The 19,102-nt window shown below is 35.4% G+C and overlaps 1 protein-coding gene across 3 annotated transcripts in view; it reads right to left on the reverse strand.

The window, feature by feature from the left end:
* Positions 1-19,102, reverse strand: part of GABRA3 (gamma-aminobutyric acid type A receptor subunit alpha3) — a 307,132-nt gene that overhangs the window by 56,616 nt on the left and 231,414 nt on the right. For all 3 annotated transcript variants that reach the window (XM_058712480.1, XM_058712478.1, XM_058712477.1), the window contains one exon: positions 15,993-16,213. In XM_058712480.1, coding sequence (XP_058568463.1) covers positions 15,993-16,213 — 221 coding nt within the window. The remainder of the gene's footprint in view (positions 1-15,992; positions 16,214-19,102) is intronic.

The following is a 19,102-nucleotide window of genomic DNA, read 5'->3' on the forward strand; positions in this document are numbered from 1 at the left end:
GGTATTTGAGCAATGATCTGAAGGAAATGAGAATGAGCCTTGTAGACAATAGAGGAAGAACATTCGAAATAGAGGGGGTAACAAATGCAAAGGCCTTGAGGTTGAGGTTTACCCAGTGTATTTAAGGAATAGCAACTAGACCATTGTGGCTATAGTGGATAGATGAAGAGGGAAGATTAATAAAAGATAAATTTAAAGAGGAAACTATGGGAAATGGACTATATAGTATAAGGCCCTCCTAAGATATTTTGGTTTTCACCTTAAATGAAATGTGGAAGTATTGCATGATTTTGAGTAGAATGGTGATTTGATCTAATATTTTAGGATTATTCTAGCAGCTCTGTAAAGAATAACTTGAAGGGAAACAGAAGTAAAATGAAATTCAGCACCCATTCATGATCCAAAACTCTCAAAAATCTAGAAACAAAAGGGAATTTTCTCAATTGATAAAGAACATTTGTGAAAAATCTACATCTAGAACCATACTTTATGATGAAAGTCTATTTCTTCCTAAGATCATTTACAAGACAATGATGTCCACTCTTATTAAACATTTTCCCAAAGATTTTAACCAGTCTAAGAAGGAAAGCAATGGGAAGTGACTGCTAATTGCTTTGGAGGTTCTTTTTAAGAGCAACTAAAGTATTCTGAAATTATATATTAGTGATGGCTGCACAGCTCTGTAAATAAACTGGAGAATATTTAGTTGTATACTTTAAAAAGGTAAATTATATGACATGTGAATCATATTTCAGTAAAGCTGTTTAAAAATTTAGGCAAGCAAAAAAAGTTAAAAACATAAAAAATGGAAAGCAAGAAGCAAGACTGTCTTTAATTGCAAATAGCAGGTTTTAGATATTCTATGTTTATAGATGTCCTAACATCATTAAGATTCTCTCCAAATTGATCAATAGATTCAACATATTCCTTATCAAAATCTCAAAAGCTTTTATTTTTGTAAAAGTAGCAAACTGATCCTAAAAGTTACACAGGAGTACAAAGGATCTAGAATAGGCAAAATGTATTTAAAAAGAAAATAACTGTGAATACTTTCACTTCCCAATTGCAAAGCATACCAATAAGCTACAGTAATCAATGCAGCATGGGTTTGGTCTAAAGACAGACAATATAGATCAAAGGAAAAGAATAGAAAGTACAGAAATGAACTTGCACATTTGTGGTCAACTGACATTGACCAAGGTCCAAGGCAATTCAATGCACAAAAAATAGCTTTTTTAATAAAAGGTGCCAGGAGAATTTGATATATACGTGCAGAAAAAAATGAACATAGATTCTTACCTTATATCATAAGCAAAAATCAACTCCAATGGAACATAGAACAAAATTGAAGAGCTAAAGCTTCTAAAAAACTATAGTAGAAAATCTTTGTAAACTTGAGTCAAAGATTTCTTAGAACACTAAAATTAGAACTACCCTATGATCTAGCAATTGCACTATTGTTAGAATTACCCTATGGTCCAGCAATTGCACTATTAGGTATTTACCCAAAGGATACAAAAATACAGATTTGAAGGGGTACATGCACCCCAATGTTTATAGCAGCATTATCAACAATAACCAAACCATGGAGAGAGCCCAAATGTCCATCAACTGACAAATGGATGAAGAAGATGTGGTGTATGTATATATGTGTATATACATATATAGGTGTGTGTATACACACACACACACACACACGTGTGTGTGTATGTATGTATATATGTGTATATGGAATATTACTCAGCCACCAAAAAGAATGAAAATTTGCCATTTGTAATGACGTGGATAGAACTAGAGGTTATTATGGTAAGCAAAATAAGTCGGTCAGAGAAAGACAAATACCATATGATTTCACTCATATGTGGAATTTAAGAAACAAAACAGATAAACATATAGGAAGTAGGGGGAAGAGAAGAGAGGGAAACAAACCACAAGAGACTCTTAATGATAGAGGACACATTGACGGTTAATGGAGGGAGGTGGGTTGGAGATGGGCTAGATGGGTGAAGGGTATTAAGGAGGGCACTTGTGATGGGCCCTGGGTATTGTATGTAAATGACAAATGACTGAATTCTATTCCCGAAACCAATATTGCACTGTATGTTAACTAAAATTTAAATGAATGAATGAATGAATGAATGAATAAATAAATAAATAAATAAATAAATAAATAAATAAATAAATAAATAAATATTTTAAAAATTGGGGCACCTGGGTGGCTCAGTCAGTTAAGCACGCAACTTTGGCTCAGGTCATGATCTCACAGTTTGTGAGTTTGAGCCCCATGTCGGGCTCTGTGCTGACAGCTCAGAGCCTGGAGCCTGCTTCAAATTCTGTGTCTCCCTCTCTCTCTCTGCCCTTCCCCCGCTTGTGTTCTGTCTCTGTCTCTCAAAAATAAATAAATGTAAAAAAATTATTTTTTTAAATTAAAATTAAAAGTATGATAAAATGGACTTCATCAAAATTTAAACCTTTTTCTCTTATAAAGACACCATTAAGAAAATAAAAAGACAGCCATAAAGTGGGTGAATATATTTGTAAATCATATCTTGATAAATAACCTGTATTAAGAACATATAACTGACTCTTACAACTCAAAAATGAGAAGAAAACAGCCCAATTTGAAAATAAGAAAGATATTTAAATATATATTTAATAAAAATATTGTGTCAATTAATAAGGACATAAAAAGATACTCAATATCATCTGTCATTAGGGGAATGCAAATTAAAATCACAATGAGATATTGCTAAATGTGTATTAGAACGGCTAAAATAAAACAGCCTGAAAATATCAAGTGTTTGCAATAATTTGGAAAAAATGGAACCTCATAAATCCCTGGTGGAAATGTATAATGCTAAAGAATTCTTTGGAAAACATTTTGGCAGTTTCTTAAAAAGTTAAACATATACTGTCTAGAAAAGTCTGTGGTTCCACTCTAATTCTCCATTATTGAATAGAAATGAAAATATGTGTCCACAGAAAGACCTGTTCATAGCAGAATTATTTATGAGAACCAAAAGGTAAAAACAACCTATCAAATAATGAATGATGAAAATGTGGTGTATTTGCACAAAAGAATATTAGTCACCAATGAAAAGTAATAAGGACAACAGAATGGGTGGCTCTCAAGTGTATTATGCCAAGTGAAAGTAGCGAACACAAAAAGTCACATAGTGTATCTTTCCATTCATATTAAGTGTCCCAGAATGGCACATCTATAGAGACGGGAAGTAGATTAGTGATTGCCTGGGGCTGAGTTTGAGAATGTATGGTGACTGCAAAGTTTTGGAGAAAGTTTTAGAGGTGATGGAAATGTTCTAAATCTAGTTTGTGGTTATAGTTGTACAACTCTGTAAATTTACTAAGAATAATTGAATTGTACACTTACAACATAAATTTTATCATTCATAAACAATACTCCAAAAAGAGCTCTTATGAAATTAAAAATGCAAGAGAGGCATTATAGTATAGCCTTTAAGAGTATAGATACAAAATCCAGATTTATAAGATTTACAACCCACTCTACCTCTTAGTAGCTATGTGCAAGTTATTCCAGGTCTCTGTGCCTTGTTAGCTTATATTTTACAAATGCCAATTGAAGCTCTAAAACTGGATAGTATTATGTAGGAAGACAAGATATCTAAGCACTGAGATTCAGAGTACAATAACTAGATTAATGTCTTTTACACTGAATCCTAACACCAGTGATTCTCAGTATCTCATCTATTTCCTATGGTATACACTACCCATGGGTAATATAAATTTTACCTCTGAGGTGCCTGGGTGGCTCAGTCAGATAAGCATCCAACTGAAGCTCAGGTCATGATCTTACGGTTTTTGGGTTTGGGCCCCGTGTCAGGCTCTGTGCTGACAGCTTGGAGCCTGGAGACTGCTTCTGATTCTGTCTCCCTCTCTCTCTGCCTGTCTGTCTGTCTGTCTCTCTCTCTCTCTCAAAAATAAACATTAATTTTTTTTAATTTACCTCTGGTAGAAGGTATGTATATCAGAATCTCAAAGTGGTAGGGGTGCATGAAATAAGGAGGTAAACAATGGGCTGAATATGGTAGTTTGAAAATGTTTACACCAATGATTAAGCTATGCCATCTCATTATTGACTTAAAGCCACTGAGTAAATAGTTTATTTTTTACTCCTTTGGAACTAAGACAAATTTGTGACTTGGTTATTTGGTGTGTTATCTCATCCCATTGGAATTATCTAAATACATTTTCAAAATGAGCACATATATCAGAGATTATTCTTACTATGCTATTTGCTGATTATTTTTCTATTATAGCATTGACACAATAGTCAACATTTGTTTTATATTTATTATATAGTGCTTTGCATTTTTAGGATTTTTTTTGGTACATATGTCTTATCTCCTGAACTAGACTGAATACCACATGTAAGTCATTTGCTTTTACATGGGAATGTATGCCATGCATTAACCCAACTAGAAAAAAATTCCAACTCAGAAGCTACTGCATGTATGTTCTTAGTGCCCATTTGCCTTTGGCTCAGGGAAAGTGATCCTCCTGGAAAATGAGGCTCTGGTCTTCTCTCACTTTACTAAGCTGCTTACCCATTTCTTTACCCTTATACTACCTCAACATCTAGAACACATTCCTCACTTAGAACATTGTGGAGCTATACACATAACATCTGTACACCTCAAAATATGCATGTCATACAATTAAAAAGATTTAAAAATTATAAAATGAATATGAGTCAAAATGAATCACCCAGCTCTTAACAACTGCCTCACAGAAAACCATCAAATTATTTCTAGATTTTTGCATATAGAATACTAATTTTTTAAAGCAGAGGCATAATGTAGGAAAAAATTCTGGAGAAAAGAAGTTTCTGAACTAACTGAAGTCCTAAAAGTTAAAGATCTAAATTTTATTGAGTATATGCACTCATTGTTCAGTGAGACTGTCAACACATTAAGAGTAATAAAGGAAGGAGAAACAAATTTAGTAGGGCACAGAGGCCTTTGGAGTTCAGTCTGAGCCCCCTGTAGACAGTATGTCACCTGGCCTTTTAGAAATGGAATAATCTGTTTTGAATTCTGAGGAATATTCTTTCTACAAACCAAAGAGTAGAAAACACTTCAGAAGTGGTTGAGGTGCTAGGTAGGCTCTTTCTATGACCATGGAGTAAAGGGCAGGGTGTGAGATTTATGATGCAAAAGAAAAAAATAGTAAATCATTACTAGCTATTATCAGTAGAGGATGAGCCATTTCAAATATACCACCACCAAACACCCAAACCAAGCAGCATATTAGTCATAAGAATGCCAGTTGTCTGCAGGCTTACCATTAAATCCTTGTGCTATAGGCAAAAGTCTTTAGTACATTGGGCCTCCTAATGTACATTTAGTACCTTGAGCCTCCTAATTAGAAGACCACCAGTTTAGCAGTGCATTTAGCCTTTATAGGGAACACATCTAAATTTTAACAATTACTTCAGACATGTAGCTCCAGACTCATTTTCTGACTTTCACACTTTTCCCCACTCTCCATCCATCTGCAGATATGTGTGATTTCAGCAAACAAAGCTCTCATGTTTCTGTTTTTGCACACATTTTTTAAGCCTGAAATGCCATTTCCCTTGATATGTGCAACAAATTTTCTTCAAGTCTTTGCTTAAATATTACCTCTTCCATGATGCTTTTTATGTGTGCTATAGGCATAGTGAGTTCTCCAGATCACAGAAATCCCAGAGCACTTTGGGCAAACACCTCAGTCCTTACCACTGTTGAAATGAGTTTCTAGGTCCAAGATGGAGCTCCTTCTGTTTGGGGTGCTATGTCAACAAACTGAAACTTAGATAACTTTTGTGTTCCTGTAAATATTCTACTTGGCCAGAAACACTGTATAGCCACTCAGCCAAGCCCCAAATGCCAAGCCAACTCTGGGCCTTTTTATCCCAAACAAGGTTGACTATGTGGCCTCACCCAATCAGATATTTTCTATTTTTCTCCTCCTAGTTCTTTATTCTTTATCATATGAAAGCTTTCTATCTTCTGCCACATTTTTCAATTTTGCAGTAGGAGACTGTCTACTTCATGAAGTGAAATAAAGTTTATTATTATTACCTAAGGTGTTTTCTTTAATCATTTTTAACAGCACATAAAATTATCATGATCTGTTTATGTGTCTGTCTTCTGAACAGGCCTGTGAGTAACTTAAGAGAAGAGACTCTATCATTGTAAGTAATCCTAGCCCTACTATGGTTGTTGGCCCATAAGAGATAGGCAATAAATTCTTGACCTAATAAATATTTCTGCAAGACAGAGTAATTCTTTTCAGCCCTGCTTCCCAAAAGAAACTGCAGCCCACAGAGGAGAAATGCTTTGTCCATGGTTACATGCTGATGTGGGCCAAAGTTGGGACTCTTACCCAGAGTCTTAATTCCTACTCTAAAGTTTATTTCACTATAACATGCAGTCTTCACTCTATCTAGGAGTAGCATCTAAAATAAAATAATAAAATGAAATGAAATGCAATAAAAAATAAAATAAAATAAAATAAAATAAAATAAAATAAAATAAAATAGTAAAATAAAATGGCTTGGTTCTTTAGAACTACAGAGAGTCTTCTGGTGATATGTGAATCAGTCCCACCCTGTGTTAGAATGAGTTTTTTAAACAGACTCAATCTGTCTGGAGATCAGCTTCTTGCCTTTGAGAGTAAAGGCAATTCTTGTTATTTCAAGACTCTGATTTTCCTCTTGAATCTGACCACTTGGGAATACATTCTTCCTTTCTTCCTTCCAACTCAATGCCAGTTCCCCTATAAAGCCCTTTCATATCTGGACCCATGCTTCCAATTCATAATGAAACCTGTACTTTTTAGTTCACAGCACTTCATTGTTGGCTTTTTGTGAAAATTCCATTAAGCCTGGTAGTACAGTGAATGACGTGTCCTATCTTTCCTGCTAGGATATGAGCTCTTCAAGGGTAGGGGTTGATATCACCATACAGAATACACAGCATAATTTTGTGTATGTGTAACTGAGGACTTGTACTATTACTTGCTTCTCACCTCATTGTAAGCTTTCTCAGAGCCCAAAATGAGTCACTCTACATCTTCTATGCTCTTACTTCTGTTCATTAGAGTGAGGCTTACTAACTGGGGTTCTGTGAGTCAGTTTCTAGTTTAATGAAACAGGAACTACAGGTGGAATCCCCTAGAGCAAAATCCATTACAAAAAAGAACTGTGAAACAAAGCTATCAGTGCCTAGTTGATTTGACTACATTAAATCCTATACAGCGAACAACGTGACCCAAATGCCCTCCCTGGTTCCTGACCATTTCAGAGGCAATCTCTATAATAAAGACTCCTGTGCAAGCTATTTGCATCTAAACTAGGAAGAGACTAGCTTTACTGTTAACATTTTCACAATTTATCTTTGCAATAATCTGTCTTTGGAACATCCCAAGTAAATAAGCAAAACTGACCCAATCATACAATCAAAGAATAAAGGAAGCCATGAAGCTCTGAATATGATAGTAAGCCTCTTTTAATTGCTTCAAAAATGCTACTTTCTTGTCAATGATACATTATGGAGAAGTGAGTTCTTATTTTCTTTAATTTTCAGGTAAGTGTGAGATACTATTACTGCGTAGCTTAACACAAAAATATACTTTGTGCAATGTATTCAATTTTATAAAATTTCATTGTGTCAAAGTTCTGAGCTTCAGAGCTGAATTTCCAACTGCAGCTTGTCATGTCTACCTCAGACTCATTATACTTAAACTTTATATCCCCTACGTTCCCTTCTTAGAGGAAGTGGTGAGATGTAGTAAAGGGAAAAGTGTTTGCTTTAACCTAAAAGTGACTTGGGTTTCTGTACAAGTTCTGCCACTTACTAGTGGTATGACTTTGGCTCAGTTCAGTTCACTAATCAAAAAAGTGGGGATTATGAAACTAAAAACCTCCAAAGTGGACATGTGCCAGGATATATCAAGCAATTCATAAGGCTTATCATATTTACTCCACACAATAGCCTTATGAGACAGGCATTGTTATGATTCACTATATTTTACAGATGAAGGACCAGAAGTAGTCTTAATGCAGAACCTACCTTCTTAATCACAATGCTGCATACATTGCACAATGCGCAATCACTGCCATGAGAAATGAGATAAATATGTGTGAAGCACCTAACACATCACCTGGCATATAGAAAATCCTAAATAAGTGTAGATTCTCTAAACACACTTTCCTCTCTATAAAATATCTGCTGCTTCTTCTACATTGCTTTTTAAAAATAAAATAATAGCACCACAATCTTCTCAGTATCCAGAGAAAATATGTAAGGGACATTCTCAATATTCCTTCTTCCTCATTACCCCATATCTAGTTGGACACCAAGTTCTTTTGAAAGCCTCTACTTTCTTCTCCACTCTTACTTTTTGCTGCCTTTGCTTCATCCCTGAACAGTCTTTCCTGGATTACAAAATGGTCAACTAACTAGTATCCCTGCTTCCAACTGATTCTCCAGAGTGCAACCTTACATTTTAATAATAAAAAAAACCCTCTGGAATTGGCAGAGAACTTCAGCCATTCACCAAATCCATTCTCACTTTTACTTGGGACATAGCAGTGTTGCTTTTCTCAACCTCCTTCGCAGTTAGGCATGTCCATGCGACCTCATTCTAGCCAAAGAACTATCAGTAGAAATAAGTACGCCACTCAAGACCCAGATTTTAAACACTACTCACATACAGTCCTGAATGCTTTTTCATCTTCTACTTACTTGATACAGAGAAGCACAGTGGTCTTGGAAACCATGTATTGAATATGGCAGAGACACCAGATGAAAGGAGCTTGGGTCCCTGAAACACTACTTAGGAATGAGCCACTTGCCAATGAGGAACACCTGCTTTATAATTTATAATTTATAATTCATAATTTATAATTTAAGGAGCAAGAAATACACTTCCATCAGGTTTAAACTATTGTACATTTTTGAGTTCAGCAAATTGTAACACAAATGATCTGATTATGCTACTTCATTTTTTTTTTTTCAACGTTTATTTATTTTTGGGACAGAGAGAGACAGAGCATGAACGGGGGAGGGACAGAGAGAGAGGGAGACACAGAATCTGAAACAGGCTCCAGGCTCCGAGCCATCAGCCCAGAGCCTGACGCGGGGCTCGAACTCACGGACCGTGAGATCGTGACCTGGCTGAAGTCGGACGCTTAACCGACTGCGCCACCCAGGCGCCCCTGCTACTTCATTTTTAAAAAAAAAATCAATAATGCTTCCCTATAAGTACAGGATGAATATATTCTGTATCACTTCCAGATTATTATCCCTCATCTATTATGCACAAATCCTTCCAAATAGGTATGCTATTTGGCTATATTTACCACTACCCCTCCTTATCACTGTCATTTTCCAAAAACTTATTTATTTCTCCACATTCAATAGGAATGTTAATACTTGGATTATTATTTTTTCTAACCCTTAGTACTTTCATTATCCAAGGAGACTTCTTTACTCGTTAGTAGCACTCATACAACATCCTGACCCTCACCAACTTCCATTCAGGTACCAAATACCACCAATGCTACATATTGTTCTTCAAAACCTTTTTAGTGCAAAAAGCAGTAGCTTGAGACAGACCTGCATTTGCTTAATAAGTGCATCATCTTGGGCAAGTCATTTTTATTTTTCAAGCTTCACTTACTGGATCAGTTCAATAGGGATAATAATGCCTATATATTGAATAGTTTTTGTGAATATTACAGATGTTTTACATAAAGTGTCTGGAACATAGTATTGTTCAACACAAAATAGTTGTTATTAATATTATTGTTAGAGTATTATAGCTCATATGTACAGCTTATCTTCATCCTTGCCTTCTTCCCATCTACCTTCCACCATTGTTCCCAGACTGATGTGTCTAAAATGCAAATCTGTGCCACTCCCTTGCAATAAACTCTTTAATGTCCTCCTATTATTTTTATGCCAATGTAGCTCATACTCTCCACTCCAATACTCTGCACATTACTCTATGGTGCAGTCATACTGAATTTCTTTTCACTTCTTTAGTGTATCATTACTACTTCCCCCACCTCATTCTCCTGGACTTCATACCAACCATACTCTCTCTGGAACATTCCCTCCCTATCTTTTGGTCTAATTTATTTCTACATATCTTTTAAGTCTCAGTTTAAAAGTGATTTCCTGGGGCGCCTGGGTGGCGCAGTCGGTTAAGCGTCCGACTTCAGCTCAGGTCACGATCTCGCGGTCTGTGAGTTCGATCCCCGCATCAGGCTCTGGGCGGATGGCTCGGAGCCTGGAGCCTGCTTCCGATTCTGTGTCTCCTTCTCTCTCTGCCCCTCCCCCCTTCATGCTCTGTCTCTCTCTGTCTCAAAAATAAATAAACGTAAAAAAAATTTTTTTAAGTGATTTTCTCTAAAATTCATTGTAGATATTCCCCACAGACTCACTTCATTGTCCCTGCTAAATGTTTCCATAGCATTCTGTACTTCCCTGATCACAGCACTTATTCTGTTATCATTATGGTTTAATTCTTTCACCCACTAGAATGTAAGTGATATGAGGGCAGAGACCTCATCTACTTTTGCTTACCACTTTATCCCTAGTGCCCAGAATACTGTTTGAGTCTCATTAAGCCTCCTAGAAATACTCTTGGAAGAATAAATAAATGAAAGTTCTAATGAAAGACATGGATTTTCTGATGCATGATGTCAATTCATTAATACCTATCTTTATGCATGCTATTGCCTTTGCCTGGAATACCCTCCTATAGCTCACCTTATCTCTCACCTGTTTGATAGTTACCTATACCTCCTTCAAGATTCAAGACACAGGATTAATTGGCTCCTTTTTACAACTTTCCTTGATGCCTCCACATGATTTTGGATATTCATCACCCTATGATTCTATCACATTTCACGCCTCCTTTGATTTAAGGGCTTTTACATTATTTTGCAGCTATCTGTAAAGAATGTCTGCTTTAATTACTAGACTGTAAGGTCATTATGAGCATGAGATGTGTCTTATTTATGTTTGTAGCTCAGCACATGTCTCAAAGCCTTAAACATAATAAGTACTCATAAATGTGTTGAATGCATGATTCAGGTCAATGGGAATAAATCTAGTTAAATTCAATAGGTACTTGTCCCTCCTACTCAAATAATCAGTGGAACTTGCTTTTACTGCATTATGTATTATGCAACATTTACACATAATAGGTATAAAGAACAATACAATGAACATGTTTATCCATATCTGCCTCAATAAATGCTATTAATAGAAATGAAATATCCTATATATCTATGTCTAAAAAATGGAAAATACTTCACAAACGTATGTATCATCCTGATCTTGGCTCTGTTTGTCTTCTCTATACTATTTTAATTTTAGTATGTGTGCTGCTGAAGCAAGCAGCAGGTAATGTCCTTTGACTTGCATTTTTATGGTTGTCCTGAAGTCTCAAGATGAAGGTTTCATTCTAAACAGCCCTAGTTACATAACTATGAAATCTTTGGTGAGATTTTCTAAAGCTGACCCTCTGTAGTTTTCCATAGAATTGGGATAAGATTTCCAAGGGTCAAAATAATAATAATAACAATAACAATAACAATAATAATAATAATAATAATAATAATGTAGAATAACACTTCCTGAAAAATTATGTGTTCTTTTACCCTTATCTAATTTACACTTTTCATATGTCTGCAAGACAGGCAGCAGCTACATTATCATCAGAATGAGAAAGCAGATAGTTTGTGTCTTGCAAAAGGTCACTAGATGAATAAATTGTGGGGCCATAGAGCCAAGCTTTAATATTTTCAGTTTTGAACATAGGTCTCCCTCCAGACCCATCCTCCTGGGTCCAAGGCGAATCATTTACTATGTAAGGTAACCAATGGCCTTATGCTTCTGAACTGCTATACTTCCTTTATTCTGTCCTTCAGAATAAACACACAGGCATTACACATATATTCCTATTTTATCAAACTCCACTTTCTTGTTCAGTTCAGACTGGGATGAATGAATTAATGGTCATCTTCTTCCCATTCATCTAACTTTATTTTCTGGTAACTAATCCTTTGGTCTATTTCATCTGCTGCCCTCCTCAATCTTCATATTTCAACATTCCCATCTTTCCCTCTCTTTTCTTCTTTTTTTCTATCATGCCTCCAAAACTCAAACCTATATTCAATTCTATTTTCTTTTATTATTCACTTTCTCCATTATCCTGTTCTCTTCATTCGTTCTCTATTCTTTCTCTTCAATTTCCATGTGTTGACTTCCTCTTCTGCCTCTCACTTGCTCTTCATTTTCTTATGGATTTTTACCCATCCACATCTCATCATCCTCATCCATCTCTCCAACTACCTCATTCCACAAACCCCTCCTCTGTTAATATATAGTCTGCTTCATTCTCTCCACAATTGTATACACTCTCATCTCTTCTTCAAACCCTTCTCTTTTATGCACTTTGTTACAAGTATGTCACTCATATTTCTCCACTTATGCCCTATTCTCTCCAAATTCTCCTTCATACATTATAACTGTTCATATTTCTACTCTGTCCTATGAAATGTCCCATTTCTACCATATCTTCAGTCTTTGTCTTTCTGATGTCCACTTTCTGCTATCTCACAAATAAGTGCAAGTCTCTACATTTAAAAAAGCAACTATTTTGCCCCGAATGTATCTTTCATTTTCAAACAAGCTCCCAGAAAGTATTTTCTTTATTTATTATCTTCACTACTTCTATGCCAACTCCTAAAAACTCACTAGTACACTAAATAATACATTGAAATAGTGTATGTGAAGAATGCCAATGCCTTCTATGTTGCCAAACCTAATACATTTAATTCTCTATATTCTTGATCTCTTTGTAATAATCAAAAATGTTGTAAAAATGTATAAATAATAGTAAAGAGGATGAACTTGCAGCAAAACTGCCAGAGTATGAATGATGGATCAACCATTTACTCCCTAGGTGATCCTAAAATTTTTCTTACCCACTCTTGTCTCAGTTTCCTCAACTGTAAAGTGGAAATAATAGTACCTATCTTACAAAGTCATTAGTTTATAAAAGTGGAGTGATAAGAACTGTCCATAGCACATTATAAATACTATATTGATGTTAACATTTATACTTAGCTGTTACTGGTGTTATTATTATTGATCACTGTATTCTTTTTTGAAGCCCTTTACTCCTTTGATATATCAGTCAAAATAGGTTAGATTAACATGCAGTAACAACAAATGCTAAAATTTGAGTGTCCTAAAACAACAGAGATTTATTTCTCACTCACACTACATGTCTATCTCAGGTTGTGGGGAGGGGCATTCTCTTCTATAACATCTTGAATAAGGGACACAGAATGATAGAGTCAAGGCCACCTGGCATAATGCTACTCACTGTGGCCAGGGGAGAGGAACATGGAAAATTATGTACTGCTCTTAAAAGTTTCCCAACCTCCCTCAGAAACGACACATGTTATTTCCAGTCACATTTGGTTAGTCAAAGTCACCTATACATGCCTAACTGCAAGGCTATATGGAAGTAAAATACTACCATGTACCAGAAAGACTTGAGTTGGAAATACTGAAAGTAGCAGTACTATCACACTTAGATTTCAAGATACTGTACACTGGGAGTTCTATTAACACCTTCCTTACTTTTTCTTCTTGGTCCTTCATAGGTTCCTCTTTCTCCACTTCTGCTGTAATAATGATGCTACATGATTTGATCCTTGGTATGATTTTCTCACTCTGCATACTTTCCTAAAGTGAGCACATCCATTCACATGGTTGTCCCAATATGCTGACAATACCAAAATTCACATCTCTAGCTTGTATCTGTCTTTTAATCTTAAGATTTGTATATCTAACTACTATTATACCCTTGTCCCTGGATAATCTACAATCTTTTAAATCTTATCTTGCCCAAAATTAACCTTAAAGATTTTCCTATCTAAATTTCTCCTGTTTTATATGATCTGCCCTATTTTGTAGCACCATCATTCACCCATGTTATTTGAGTATTTACTACCTTGACTCCTGTCCCCCCTGTCATTCTAACATTGGCCATTTTTACTATTTCCTCAGTGTATTTCTCCTTCTCCATCTTAATCAGCTGCTCTGAATTAGAATTTCACTACCATTTGCCTAGACTATTTAAGCTATCTACTAACCATTTTCCCTAATTCCAGTTTTGTTCTCTTCAAATACATCCTTTCAACAGTAACTAGAGTGCCATATATAAAATTAAAAACTGACCACCTCATTATCTTGCTTTTGTTGAAAGAAACCATTCCATTTCCTATAACTGCTTACTTGGTTTTCTCTGCATACAATGTCCTTCCTCTCTTTCTTTCACTTTATACCAACAATTTTCTTCACTACATTCTAATAGTACAAAAATGAATGTTAATACTAATAACCAGGAGCAACATACACATATAAACATATATACAACATATATGTAAATATATAAGCTATGGGAAGAGATCAATAAAATATATATGCTAATTTTATTGACCTTTCTTCTGGATTATACTTCCTTCCTCTCTCCACCTTCTTTTTCCCTTTTATATCCACTTTCCTTCTTTCTTTTCTCCATCATTCTCGCTTCTATTCTCATCTCTCCTCTAGTGTCTCAGCTCCTCCTCTTTAATTCAACTTTTCTCTTAATTATCCACTTGCTATCCATTCTTCTTTGCCTATATTCTTAGCTACCAAATTTTTTCAGGAGAAACAATAAATAGCAAATTTGAAGTAACTAAGGACTAGCATATGGGCAAGGATACTTTGTGTATTCATTACATGTTTACCAGGCCTGTATTATTTCAGTTTTATTGTACAAAATAACAAATACTCAAATTTAAAAACAGCCACAGAATCTGCACTGAAGGATCACATTTTTTCCATTCAATAGTGTTAATTCAGCTACTTAAAACTGAAACTCATTAATGTGGAAGGGAGCTACAGAACAACTGATAGCACAGGAAGTAGCAAAAACATAAAACAAGAATCAAGAAAGTTTTTTAGTGTTGGATCAAAGAATATTATGGAACTGAAAATGTTTTTAAAGTCATTCTTTTTGAACGCAAAATTATACATATATATGTATATATGTACATTATATAGACTTATACATATTATATATATATGTATATATGTGTATATATATACTTATACATATATATGTGTATATACACTTATAAATATACATGTATATACTTATATGTATATGTATCAGCTCATACATATAAGTATATATAAGTATATAAGTATATATATGTAATAAGTATATATTACATATAAGTATATACATATACATATATATAAGTATAAGCTTATAAATACATATACATATAAGTATATATACATATATATGTATAAGTATATAAATGATATTTAAAAGAAACATTCTTGTTTGGAAACCTCATTTACATCAAACTCCTCAGCATTCCCAGGCAACGTGGGATAAAATATGTGTTGCTATAATTTTGTGTATATATTGTCTATAACATTGTATGGTTCAGAAAATATCCACCATTATCTCATTTGATTCTCACAATTCTGCATCATAGGGGAAGTTTGTTGCTGCAATTAAACAGTCCATTATGACTGTCACAGTGTTCTGCCTGTATATATGGCTATGGGTTTGTGTATTTAAGTGTCCTTGAATGTATATGCTTATGTGTTAATCCACGTGTCTCTGAGTATGCATACATTTATATATCATGAACATATATCTGTATATGAGAATGTTCATATGTCCAACTACATTTATATGTGTATCTATAATATATGTCTGTGAATGTGTATACCTGCAAATATGTTAAGTATATACTTATATGTGCATTTATAATATGTAAACTTGATAGACTTTTTGATGGATAGCTTAAAACATGCTACTTTCAAGCCCAGTCCTACCCCCAGTATACTTTAGATGGGGGGGCATCACTCTCTAACCTCATTGTGTAGAGGAGCGTTCCATTGTCCACCAGTCTGAGCAGCTTGTTAGGTGTGGTCATGTTATGGGCTACTGATTTCTTGCCATTGTGAAAGAAGGTGTCAGGTGTCCAGATCTTACTAGCCAGGAGATTGTTCAGGGGAAGGATCTTCATGGGTCCATCAAATTTAAGTCTTTCATCATGCCATGTCTGTCGAAAAAATACATCAATGGTGTACTCCTAGGGACAAAAAGAGAGAGGACAATGTTTGAACATAGTTCTGGTGATGACCCACAGTGCCCTTAGCGAGTATTAATCACTTTGCAAGATTTCTTCCAATGCACAGAAGCAGCAGTCTATTTACAGTACTTACTGGTAAGTATGGCAAATGGTCATGATTGAAAAATAATGTATGGTGATCCATAAGTATGAAAATAATACATCTGACAATATTTTGCTTAGAAAGGTGACTGCCAACACTGCCATGCACATCATACAAGCTGACCACAAGACTTTGCCTTATGGAAAGGCAAGAGTTTCTTTCTCTATGCACTGGCATCTCTAATAAGAACAAACTCTTTGCCTTGTCTATTAAATGATCCCATATGAAGATTAAAGGCCAATATAAAACCACCATAAAAGCAAAACCTTAAATTTTAAAACACATTTGAGCCTCACAAAACATCTGATGAGTTCATATATTATTATCTTCAATAAATAAGGAACTCTTACCTATAAATAAGATCAAAACAAATAGACAAATAGACAAATTGGTAAATTACATTACCGAAAAATAATAAAATGGATAAAATTGCTAATAAACATGAAAAAAATTTCAAAGTTGTTCTTAATCTAAACACAATTTAAAATAACAATAAATGTTTCAGCTTTTGGTAATAGCAGACCAAATTGTTTGTTATACTTTCTTGTAACTATTATAAAATTTGAACATATATATTAGAGAGATAGGAGGAGAAGGAGGCAGGGAAGGAGGCTGAACCTATTGAAAAGCAATGGGGCACAACTGAAAGCAGACAAAAACTTGAAGAAAATTTACTCTTGAAAGATGGCAGCAGCAATGGGTGTTCCCCCCAAACTAGAATTCTTGTGGCAGATAACACAGGTTTACTGGCTCAAGATGGCCGATAATATGGAAATTTAGGGGTGGTACTCTTGGAACCAAGAGAATTACAGAAGGGATGGGATCCCAAATCTGCATATATACTCTGCCCCAAATATTGGCTGACCATTACACTATACACACATGAGTAAGATTCTGGGACTCTGTTAAAAAAAAAAAATTCAGGCTGAAACCATAGGGAAGTCTTCCACTAAATGACAGATGACAAAACTGTGCTGAGTAATGTTTGTAAGATTGACAGAAATTGCGAAATGCGTTGGCTTAATATCTCAGGGGATAGAGTCCAAGGCTGGCCAAAAAGCTAAAAATTCAGGAGAAAGCCCTGGAAGCAAGAGAAACACTGAGATGGTGAGTCCCCAAATCTGAGTGCAAACCTTGCCCAAATATTTGGCCACTAAACTACACAAGGCATGGGGGATACTTTTAGATAACTATGTAAAATTAAGAAGCAGCCAGAGCTGCCTAAAAACCTATGGCTTAAAATCCCTTAATGCCTTTTAATCACATCTGAAATAAATTTCAATATCTTTCCCTTACCTAGAAAGCACTTCATCTTCCCTTCTTCTCTGAGCTCTTCTCTAACCATTCTTTCCTCTACAAATTAGCCAGTCTGGCTTTTCTCCTCCTCCAGCATACCGAGTACATTCTTGACTAAGGATTAGAAGATTATATAAATATTGTCTAAACTGAGATACTTTTGAGAGCCAGAAAAGTTTTTATCAAAAATTACACCAAGTAAAAGCTGGAACTAGACTCCCACATAAAACCAAGACCCTGAATGGCTCCAACTAAGCAAAAGGGTGATAAATAAAATGAAGTAGACAAAACCAGTCCACAACATGAAAATTCAAAAAAGGAAATTTGTCTATCCAAGCATGGTTTCTGAATTAGAGAGGCTTAGGGGAAGCATTTCTACTGAAATTTAGCAACCTTAAGCCTAATCTTATATGGCATTGATGATTAAATACACAGTATCTTCCTGGTTTTGAGTTTACAAACTGAAAAATTAACATAGGAATTTGCCACAATGTGGGGATACCTCTTTATTGACTTGAAAAAGCAAACAAAAACACCCTGGAAGGATGACCACAAATAAATGCTTGCTGAAAATAAGCTCACAGAACACATAAGGAAGTGGTCATGAGTGAGAGTCCGCTGATAAAACATATAACTGAATTAAACCTCCTCAAAGAACTTCATATAACAATCAAATAGATACTGTAAAGGAACTAAATTAAAATAATAAAGGGGGCACCTGGGTGGCTCAGTCTGTTAAGCCTCTGACTCTTGATTTAGGCTCAGGTCAAAATCTCACAGTTTGTGAGACTGAGCCCCGCATCAGGCTCTGTGCTGACAGTGCAGAGCCTGCTTGGGATTCTCTCTCCCTCTCTTTCTCTGCCCCTCCCCTGCTCATGTTCTCTCACTCTCATTCTCTCTCAAAATAAAAATAAAAAAAACTTTAAAAAATTTTTAAAAATTTAAATGATAAAGGCATCAAAAGAGGGATTAAGAACATAAAATCCAGACATTATGGGGTAGGAGCAAGAAAAAACAAATTTAAAAAAAAAGGTTTATTTAAAATAAACAATCGTGGGGCACCTGGGTGTCTCAGTCGGTTAAGCGGCTGACTTCAGTTCAGGTCATGATCTCACGGTCCGTGAGTTCGAGCCCCGCATCGAGCTCTGTGCTGACAGCTCAGAGCCTGGAGCCTGTTTCAGATTCTGTGTCTCCCTCTCTCTCTGACCCTCCCCCGTTCATGCTCTGTCTCTCTCTGTCTCAAAAATAAATAAATGTTTAAAAAAATTTTAAAAAGTAAATAAAATAAACAATCTGTAGGGGTACCTGGGTGGCTCCGTTGGTTAAATATCTGACTCTTGGTTTTGGCTCAGGTCATGATCTCACAGTTAGTGATTTTCAGCTCTACATTGGGATTTGTGCTGGTGGCACAGAGCCTGCTTGGCATTCTCTCTCTCCCCCTTTCTCTGACC

This window comes from Neofelis nebulosa, chromosome X (genome assembly GCF_028018385.1).
Source record: "Neofelis nebulosa isolate mNeoNeb1 chromosome X, mNeoNeb1.pri, whole genome shotgun sequence".
NCBI lineage: Eukaryota > Metazoa > Chordata > Mammalia > Carnivora > Felidae > Neofelis > Neofelis nebulosa.